General features: G+C 46.4%; 2 protein-coding genes across 2 annotated transcripts in view; one reads left to right on the forward strand and one right to left on the reverse strand.

Moving 5' to 3' along the window:
- The window catches only part of Borcs7 (BLOC-1 related complex subunit 7), a 172979-nt gene that overhangs the window by 157212 nt on the left and 5959 nt on the right, over positions 1–9808 (reverse strand). The gene's annotated exons all lie outside the window — the stretch shown is intronic.
- Positions 1–9808, forward strand: part of Arl3 (ADP ribosylation factor like GTPase 3) — a 56316-nt gene that overhangs the window by 35747 nt on the left and 10761 nt on the right. Inside the window, exons 4-5 of the mRNA XM_050146564.1 lie at positions 6696–6746; positions 9038–9223. Coding sequence (XP_050002521.1) covers positions 6696–6746; positions 9038–9223 — 237 coding nt within the window. The remainder of the gene's footprint in view (positions 1–6695; positions 6747–9037; positions 9224–9808) is intronic.

The raw sequence follows: 9808 nt of genomic DNA on the forward strand, positions 1-9808 counted from the left end.
TTTTTTTTTTTTTTTTTTTTTTTTTTTTTTTTTTTTTTTTACTACTTTGATCCTACTACTTTGCACTCAGGAGACAAAGAAGGAGGAGGATCTCTATGAGGTCAAGGTCAGCCTGGTTCAAAGCAAGTTCCAGGACAGCCAGGTCTACACAGAAAAACCCTGTCTCAAAAAATAATAATAATAATAATAAATAAAATAAACTGGAAAATAAAGTAAAGATGCTTTAGATGAACTGCCCAGAGAGGAGCGGTGCATAAGAACATTAATGTTTGAAGCTCCAGGAGTTCTGGGACCTGCCTGGCCCACAATAGCTCTACCCTCTTGAAAGTGGACAGCAGTGTAAGCATGGCAGGACCCTGGATCCCACATCCTCAGTAGCTGGGAGTGCCCAGGAGAAACAAACCCTAGCAAACATCAGAGCAGCCTTATGACGTTATGCTAGCACAAAATAATAGTTAGGGTTGAGAGTCAATTTTATTGTTTTCCAGTGCCATTGAGATGAAGTAGGTTTTGGAAAGCAGCCGACACACACACACGTGTGCCTCCCCTGGGGTTCCAGTCTACGGCCTGAGACTCGGCTCTGCTTGCCGGCCCCGCTCATAGCCGCTCTGAGCAGGCTGATGGCTTCTGTATGTTGGTCTGGGTTTAATAATCTTCCATCATTAGTTGTAAAAGACGTATCACTCCGGCCGCCTTACCACTGAAGGAGCGGGACTGAGGCTTGACTCATTTCGTTCCTGGTAAAATCTTTTCAATTCTCTCTGGAGTGCCATGGTAAACTCTAGCTTTGGAGCAGAGGTGGACAGATTGATCCAGCCTGCCTCCTGTTTTTGTGTAGCCTGTGAGCTAAAATGGTTTTTATATTCTTAAGAGGTTGAAAAAATTCAAATGGAAAATACTGTTTTCTGACACACGAGAACGATGTGAGATTTAAATTCCAGTGTCCGTAATGAAGTTTCGTTGGAACCTAGCTGCCTGGGTTTGTTCTTGGATTTCCCACCGTTGCTTTCTTGCTGCAGCAGCCTGGCTCTGTGGCTGTGAATGAGGCTGCGGGGGCCACAAAGCTGTTTATGCCTGACTGTTCACAGAAGTTTGCCTAGCCACACTTTAGGACATGATACAACTCTTTCGGGGTGTGGAACGTCAGGGTTTCTCTTCAGGACAGTAATGCTGAGGACATCTGACTTCAACAGTGGAATTTAGGGCCACAACTAAAAAAGGATTGAAGATGGAAAGAAGCTAGGGCAAGCTTCCAGTCCACTCTGATAGCCAGGTGTGGCGGTGCACACGGGGAGGCAGAAGCAGGCCCACCAAAGTTAGGTCGTGAGACCCTGTCTCAGGGAGGAAGAGAGAGGAAGAAGGAGAGAGGAAGAGACAGACAGACAGAGGACCTCAAGAGGAATGGACGTCAGATGTTTTCAAATAGCTCTTTCCTTCTAGAAGAGAACAAAAGGCACCAGTGACTGACACCTAATTTATCAGTGCCATTGTCCTCTTGTCTTGTCACCTCCTTGCTGCCCCCCCTCTGGTGGGGAAGTCCCAGAAGCAATAAAATGGCCAAAAGGTGCAGCAGGAGGGAGAAGGGGCACAGGAAGCCCGAGGAGGCGGAGGTACCTTGGTTCAATCTCTCAAAGTTAGGGCCAGAGTTGCTCTAACTTTGATAAGGGAACCTTTTCTGGGTCCTCCCACTACCTACAAATTGAGAAGCAACTGCCAAAAACAAAAATCAGTGCACCTGTGAGTTGCCGTCCTCCAGCCTCCTCCCAGGTGCTGGGGACTATAACCTTCCTGCAGATAGCTTTTATGACTTAACATTTGAAGGTCTTTATCATTTTAAAGTCAGAAGTATAAGTACTTAACTTTCTCTGATACTTCCTTGCTAGAGACCAGAATAAAAAGTTTATTAATGATCAGTTTGTTCTGAATTAAAACAAAAAGAAATTTAAAAAGAAAAGTCAGAACAGGAACTATTGCATGACTGCACAGGAACATACCCGTGCACTGAACAGACAAAGAGTTCCCAAAGGAAGTGGACCCTGCATGCAGGGGCAGGCAGGAAGCACACTTGGGAGGGAGGGTCTTGGAGGCCAGTTTACTGCCTTTGTGTTTTTTTTTTTTTTTTTTTTTGGTTTTTTTGGTTTTTCGAGACAGGGTTTCTCTGTAGCTTTGGAGCCTGTCCTGGAACTAGCTCTTGTAGACCAGGCTGGCCTCGAACTCCCAGAGATCCACCTGCCTCTGCCTCCCGAGTGCTGGGATTAAAGGCGTGCGCCACCACCATCAGGCCTGCCGTTGTTTTTTTCCAGTGACTCTTAAGAAGCATGGTAGTTGCTGACTAGACTTGGTCCTAGGATTTTTTTTTTTTTTTTTACCCGTGTTCAAATTCTATACAGGCCAAAGCTAAATACAAGAAAGAATTGGTGTGTAGTTAGAGCCACTCTTTGGAACCTGCTATAAAAAAGCACCACGTGAAATGTGATGTCAGTAAAGAACGGCGAGTCCTTGGTGAGTGGAAGCTGTCCTTGGGGCTCAGCCCCTGGACTCACTGGTGTTTGGATGGTGGGGACTCTTTGAAACCTTCCGCTCCTTGCTCTTCGGTCTCAGCCGTCTCTGTTTCTTACTTCCTTTACATTTATTTGTTGGGTACAGGCTTGCCATGGCTACCTGTGAGTGCCCTTTCTCCCTCTAGCAAGCGGAACCCCAACTCCGTCATGCAGGCTCCGCGTTTTCCTCCTCATGATACCGAAAGGCCTCAGCTTTATTCCCAGCCTTGGCCCTACATACACACCTTCCCCCTACTTTGTAATTTGTGTTTTGTTCAGTGACCTGCACACACCCTTCAGGCTGCTGTCTGACTCCGGAGCATCCTCCCAGCAATCACCTGGCTTTCCTTCCTCCTTCCTGTCCTGACCTATACGACCCCAGTCGTGATTGTCCTAGTTAAACTTTAGTCTTGCAGATAATTCTAATGGGATCATATTTAGGCCCTCCCATCACATTTATTCTTTCTAAACCTGTGTTTATAGTATACAGGAGCCCAGGCTGAAGAGGTGGCCCCAGGGTCAAGAGCATATATTATTCTTCCTGAAGGACCTGAGCTCAATTCCCGGCTCCCACGTCAACAGACTCATCTCATCAGCTGCCCTAAACTCCAGCTCCAGGGGCTATGACACCTATGACCTCCTCCGTAACCTATCACACGGCCTACAGACACACACATACACAGGAGTAAAATATTTTTTAGTTAAAAAAGAAGTCTGGTAGAACCTGGTTTTGCACACTTTTAATCCCAGCACTCAGGAGGCAGAGGCGGGCAGATGTCTCTGAGTTTGAAGCCAGCTTGGTCTACAGAGTGAGTGCCTGGAAAGCTGGGACTACGAAGAGAGACAACAAAGCCTGAGCCTCCAACATACATAGCTAAATAAATTTAAATTTAATTTTAAAAAATAAATAAGCAAAAATAACACATGCGCCACATGCGCTTTGCATGGTGACTTCTGTAGGGTGTCTGTGGCACGTGCACAGTCCGCTGACCGTGGACAGTGCTGGGTCGGTACAGACCACAAGGATATTGAATCCATCCATTTCCACCCCCACCCCAGCCACACTGTGGATTGCGTTGGGTGGGCTACTCAGTCTAGGGGTTAGTAACCCACCCGCAATCAAGTTATTCCAGGGTCTCGGAGGGGCGCTACCTGGAAGGGAATGAGCTAAGACAGAGGAACGAGACCAAGCAACTTTGTCAAGGCCTCAGTTTATTAGGGACGGGTTACAGTTTATATATGGTAAGGGATGAGGGGCAGGGTACAGGATCTCGCAGGCCGCGTGGTTCCGGTCACGTAGCTCGGTTACATTCAGACAGACAGATAGGGCCAGGAAGTCACGAGTTGCCACACCTGGTTCCCTGGGTAGCTGGAATGTGAGGTGTATTCTGCTAATAGATTAACAGTTAATTGGGTGAGCAGATTCTGTCAATAGAACATAATTATGGGTGTGAGGTTCTCTGCAGACTCCCTAGAGTGATGGTCTCTGTAATGATTGTTAGGGGGGAAATGGCTCCTGACACCACACGGTTCTCAAGTGGAAAGCACAGGCCATTCCTGAAGAAAATGTAAACTTGGATTCTGCTGTCATAGTGAGCACTAGTGACTAAATGAAAGGACGTTATGCAAAGAAATGATAGTTTTCGTTTCCAAAGGAGAACAGGTTTCCAGTGTGACAGTCTGAGTCAGCAGCAATGCCGCGTGCACTGTAGCACCGCTGTTGTAGCTTGCTGTGTGGTGGGGGGTTGGTTCCGGCTCTAACTGAATGTGCTCTTTAAAGCGAGAGTTCCATTTTGATCTTAGCTCAATAATAATAATTTAAATTCTTTTTCTTTTCTCTTCTTTTTTCTTTCTTTTGTCTTTTTTTTTAACAAAATAAAGTCTTATATAATTAGACTGGCCTCAAATTCTCAATCCTCCTGCCTCAGCCGCCCAAGTGGTGAGATTGCAGGTGTGTTATCACTAAGCTCATCAAGAAACAGTGTTAATTTTTAAGAGTGTTAAAAACATGCTTGCTGCCGGGCGATGGTGGCGCACGCCTTTAATCCCAGCACTCGGGAGGCAGAGGCAGGCGGATCTCTATGAGTTCGAGACCAGCCTGGTCTACAAGAGCTAGTTCCAGGACAGGCTCCAAAACCACAGAGAAACCCTGTCTCAAAAAACAAACAAACAAAAAAAGAAGTACAAAATTCTATTTCTAATTTTCTTTTTAAATTTGCCTATGGAGAATTAGGAAAACTTTTCTCTTCAAGACAGTGTCTCACTACAGAGTGAGTTTGCAATTAGCTTAGACTAACCAGGTGGTGGTGGCGCACGCCTTTAATCTCAGCACTTGGGAGGCAAAGGCAGGTGGCTCTCAGTGAGTTTGAGGCCAGCCTGGACTACAAAGTGAATTCCAGGATAGCCAGGACTGTTATGTAGAGAAACCCTGTCTTGGAAAACCAGAAAGAAAGAAAGAAAGAAAGAAAGAAAGAAAGGAAGGAAGGAAGGAAGGAAGGAAGGAAGGAAGGAAGGAAGGAAGGAAGGAAGGAAAAGAAAAGAAAAGAAATTAGCCTAGCCCATTCTCATAGCCATCCTCCTGCCTCAGCCTCACAAGTGCTGGGATTGCAAACGTGCCACTGCCCTGGCTGGGCAGACCCTTCTGTAGGAAATTTAAATAACTGATGTGGTTAGAAGCTGTGACCATGGGTGATTTTTTTCATTCTTTCTTTGCTTTCCTTATTGTTATACAGTTACTTATGTACTAACTGAAAATCATGGATCGAGAAGGAAGCTTCAAATTTATAAATTACAATGAGTCGGATTTTCTCTCTGCTGGGAATGTAGTTGAGGTAGTAGAGAAGCTACTCTCTACTTCATTCATGTGAGGCCCTGAGTTCAATCCCCAGGATCCCATAAAACACACCTGTGCCCAGCAAAATTCCAGGGTCACCCTCGTCGTAGCCGGTTCAAGGACAGCTTGGGTCACGTGAGACCCTGCCTGAAAACAAAAACAAACAACATTATCTTCTCACGCGGCTTGCCGTCTAGTTCTGGTCTTCAGTCTTGACCTCCCAGCAGCCTGGGAAGGAAGTAATAAAAGAGGTAGGAGAGAACTGCCTCTTGTCTTGACCCCAGAGTCAGCATAGAAGATGCTGATACTTCAGAGAAATGACGTCCCAGGGGTGTAGGACTGCGGATGCCTCCAAACACGGCCCATCCCCTTTGGTCCCTCCCATCCATCCTGTTCTGAGGACATGGGCGGCCTGGAAACAAGGCAGAGAGCAGCTGTGGAGTTCATTGTCTGTCGATTGCGTTGGGTGGGCTACTCAGTCTAGGGGTTTGCAACCCACCCTGCAATCAGTTATTCCAGGGTCACGGAGGGGCGCTACCTGGAAGGGAATGAGCTAAGACAGAAGAAGGAGGCCAAGCAGATTTGTCAAAGCCTCCATTTATTAGGGATGGGTTACAGTTTATATATGGTAAGGAATGGGGGGCAGGGGGCAGGGCACGGGATCTCGCCGCTGCGTGGTCCCGGTCAAGTAGGCCAGGTTACATTCGGACGGGTAGGCCAGAAGTCACAAATTGCCACACCTAGTTCCCTGGATAGCTGGAATGTGAGGCGGGTTCCTCTAACAGATTAACAGTTAATTGGGTGAGGGGCAGATTCTGTCAATAGAACATAATTATGGGTGTGGGGTTCTCTGCAGACTCCCTAGGGTGATTCTTGTAATGATCCTTAGGGGGGAAATGGCTCCTGACAATTGTCTAGTGTGTTTGAGTTCGAATCCTGCTTTGTCCCAGACTGAGTGTAACTTGGGCAGGTCATTGTTTAGACTTCAGGTTTCCTATGCCAGATCGGAAAGTCGTGAGTCTGTCTCATGAAGCTGTAGGAAGAGCTGGTGGACTAGGAGGTCTCACTAGAAAAAAGCCAGAGGCCACTGAATGCTCTTATTTAACCGTCCTTGGCTTAGGAGCTCCCCTGCATGTGTTTTCCGGGCATCCTTAGTTAATTCACTAGCTCACTTTGCTTCCACAGATGAGCTGAGAATTGCCAGGCCGTATCTGTATGTTGGCTTAACTTGAGCTCTGAAGACCTTCTGTTCCTTTTGTAAAACTTAACCCTCCTCTTTCTGTGTCTGTTTATCGAGGTGACTTTCTTGTTTTCCTTTGCAGATCTATGTAATTGACAGTGCAGACAGAAAAAGATTTGAAGAGACGGGTCAGGTAAATGATTCTTATGTGCAACTTGTTCCCAAAACACCAAGTATTCATTTATCTACCTGAAGTGTGTGTGAGGGAAGGGGGCTTTTGTTCCAGTTCAAGGAAGAGGCTCGTTCAGTCGAGCAGGCAAAAATACCAGCTGTCCACAAAGAAATTAGTTTCAAGTCTTTTACACTATCTTTTGATGAAAGCCTTTTAGTTTAATCAAATTTAATATATAAGATATAAGCAAATGGGCTCTGGGGAGATGGCTCAGGGGTTAAGAGCACTGACTCCTCTTCTAGAGGTTCTGAGTTCAATTCCCAGCAACCACATGGTAGCTCACAACCATCTGTAGTGGGATCTGATGCCCTCTTCTGGCCTGCAGGCATATATGCAGACAGAACACTGTATAGATAATAAATAAATGAATTAATGAATGACTAACTCTTTAAATCTATATGTTGTATGTATATGCGAATATATATGCCCAAATGGAACTTCACACCCCAGAGTCCTTCTGTGTTTTTTTCCCCGACCTTGTAGAAACAAACTCACAAACATCTCAATTAGCTTTTCTATTTACACTTTTCAATACTTAATTGACCAAGAGTAACTTCAGCAAATTCAGCAGGATGAGAAGAAAGATACAAGCCAGAGCTAAGCCAGGAGACAGGGCCAGCCTTGAACTTCAGCATGGCTTCCTGACATGCAGGGTTCATGTCAGCACGGTTAGATGGCATGGTTTCTGTTCATAGGCAGAGCAGCAGGGGGCCTGGACCAGTGAGACCAGAGTGAGGTCCCCAGCAGGAGCGGCAAGGGTGAAGGGAATCTCTAGGGGCATGTTTGTTTCCAAAGGCAGAAGCTGCCATGTTTCTGTTCCTTTTTCTTGGAAAGTGGGTTGAGGAGTCTCCTGGAGACATCACAGCTGCCTCTGTGCCCCAGTGGATTCTGGGTCATCGCTGCGGTGAGCCAGTGCTGTACTTGCACTTGGGGCAGGGCGTCCTGGGAACTAGCCACCTCTTGAGCTGGCTAGTGTCTTCTTGTCTTTTTGTTTTTGTTGTTGGAGATAGGGTCTCACTATGTAGCCCCAGCTGTCCTGGAGCTCACTGTGTAGACCAGGCTGGCCTCAAACTCACAAAGATCCACCTGCCTCTGCCTCCTGAGTGCTGGGATCAAAAGTGTGTGCCACCATGCCTGCAGCTTTCCAGTTCTTTTTAAAGCTGAGTGTTTAAAATAGCTACAAGGTGAGCTTAGAGGGAAAGAGGCGGAGCCTGTCCTTTGGGTAAGTATATATACTCATTACTACAGACAGAATTAACTTGCAGTTTAGAGTTCTGCCTGTGACCTAGAAGCCCAGGGCAGGTCTGGTTTCTTCCAGTTCTTTCAGGATGTGCATTTGGTGACTGTTGATGCATGGGTGCATGTTTAGAAGTCAGAGATGAATGGACACAGAGATCTCTGCCATTTTCATTTCTGTGCATACATGTGTGTACACACACATACACACACACTAAGTTATTGTGGGGGTGTGGGTCTAACCCAGTGAGGGATAGCTGCTTAGGATATATAAGGCCCTTGGTTCAATCCCCAGCACCAGATGGTTATCTTGAATAAGTCTGAAATCTCTAACCACTGTCTGTGTTCTTCCTTAAACAGTGCCTCTCAAGGGCTTGGAGAGAACACTGGCTGCCCTTCCAGAGGACCTGGGTTCAATTCCCAGCACCCATATGGCAGCTCACACCTGTCTGTAGCTCACTTCCAGGGAATCTGACACCCTCACACCAATGCACATAAAATAAAATTTTAAAAAACAAAAAAACAACAAAAAAGCAAAAGACCAGTGGCTCTCAGGTATTTCTCAGTGTGGTCTACAAGTCACTTACAGCAGAACCACCTGGGAAGTCTGTTAATAGTGCTCCCTAGAGGGGCTGGAGAGATGGCTCAGAGGTTAAGAGCATTGCCTGTTCTTCCAAAGGTCCTGAGTTCAATTCCCAGCAACCACATGGTGGCTCACAACCATCTGTAATGAGGTTTGGTGCCCTCTTCTGGCCTGCAGGCATACACACAGACAGAATATTGTGTACATAATAAATAAATAAATATTTAAAAAAAAAATAGTGCTTCCTAGATGCTGACTCTGACTTCCTGGCACCAGCGGCCCTAGAAATTTACTAGGGAATCTTACACAGATACGACCTGAGAGCCTCTGCCTTGAAAGTTGCTGCTGATCAACTTAACTGCTTAATAATTCCAGTGCATGCAATTCTCCAGTTCTCAAGCTTCTCTCCTCTTCCCTCCCCAAAATGGCCCAGGAGCTAACGGAATTACTGGAGGAAGAAAAGCTAAGTTGTGTGCCGGTGCTCATCTTTGCTAACAAGCAGGACCTGCTCACAGCAGCCCCGGCCTCTGAAATTGCAGAAGGGCTGAACCTCCACACCATCCGGGACCGAGTCTGGCAGATCCAGTCCTGCTCAGCTCTCACAGGCGAGGGCGTCCAGGTGAGACCTTGGCAAGAGTCCACTCCCTGTCAACCTGGCAGCTCATAAGGCAGTCTGCCTCACTGGTAGGGTTGAGCTAGGCCAACAGTTCTCAACCTGTGGGTCCCTTTCACAGGGGTCACCCAAGACCATCAGAGAACACAGATATTTACATTACGATTCATAACAGTAGCAAAATTACAGCTGTGTAGTAGCAATGAAATAACTTTATGTAGGGGTCACCACAACATGAGGGACTGTATTAAAGGGTTGCAGCGTGAGGAAGGGTGAGAACCACTGCTCTAGATAGAAAAAGATTTGAAACAAATGGCCATTGATAGGCAGATGAACCATTCTAGAAAGTGAAGGGCATGGAAAGAGGTTGGTTCTTTGCTGCTTAGAAACCAACCAGATGCCAGGCGGTGGTGGCACATGCCTTTAATCCTAGCACTTGGGAGGCAGAGGGAAGTGAATCTGTGAGTTCAAGCCCAGCCTGGTTTACAAGAGCTAGTTCCAGGATAGGCTCCAAAGAAACACAGAGAAACCCTGTCTCGAAAAACCAAAAAGAAAAAAAAAAGGAAGGAAGGAAGGAAAGAAAGAAAGAAA

This window comes from Alexandromys fortis, unplaced genomic scaffold, assembly GCF_014885135.2.
Source record: "Alexandromys fortis isolate MF-2015 unplaced genomic scaffold, M_Fortis_MF-2015_v1.1 scaffold_16, whole genome shotgun sequence".
Taxonomy (NCBI): domain Eukaryota; kingdom Metazoa; phylum Chordata; class Mammalia; order Rodentia; family Cricetidae; genus Alexandromys; species Alexandromys fortis.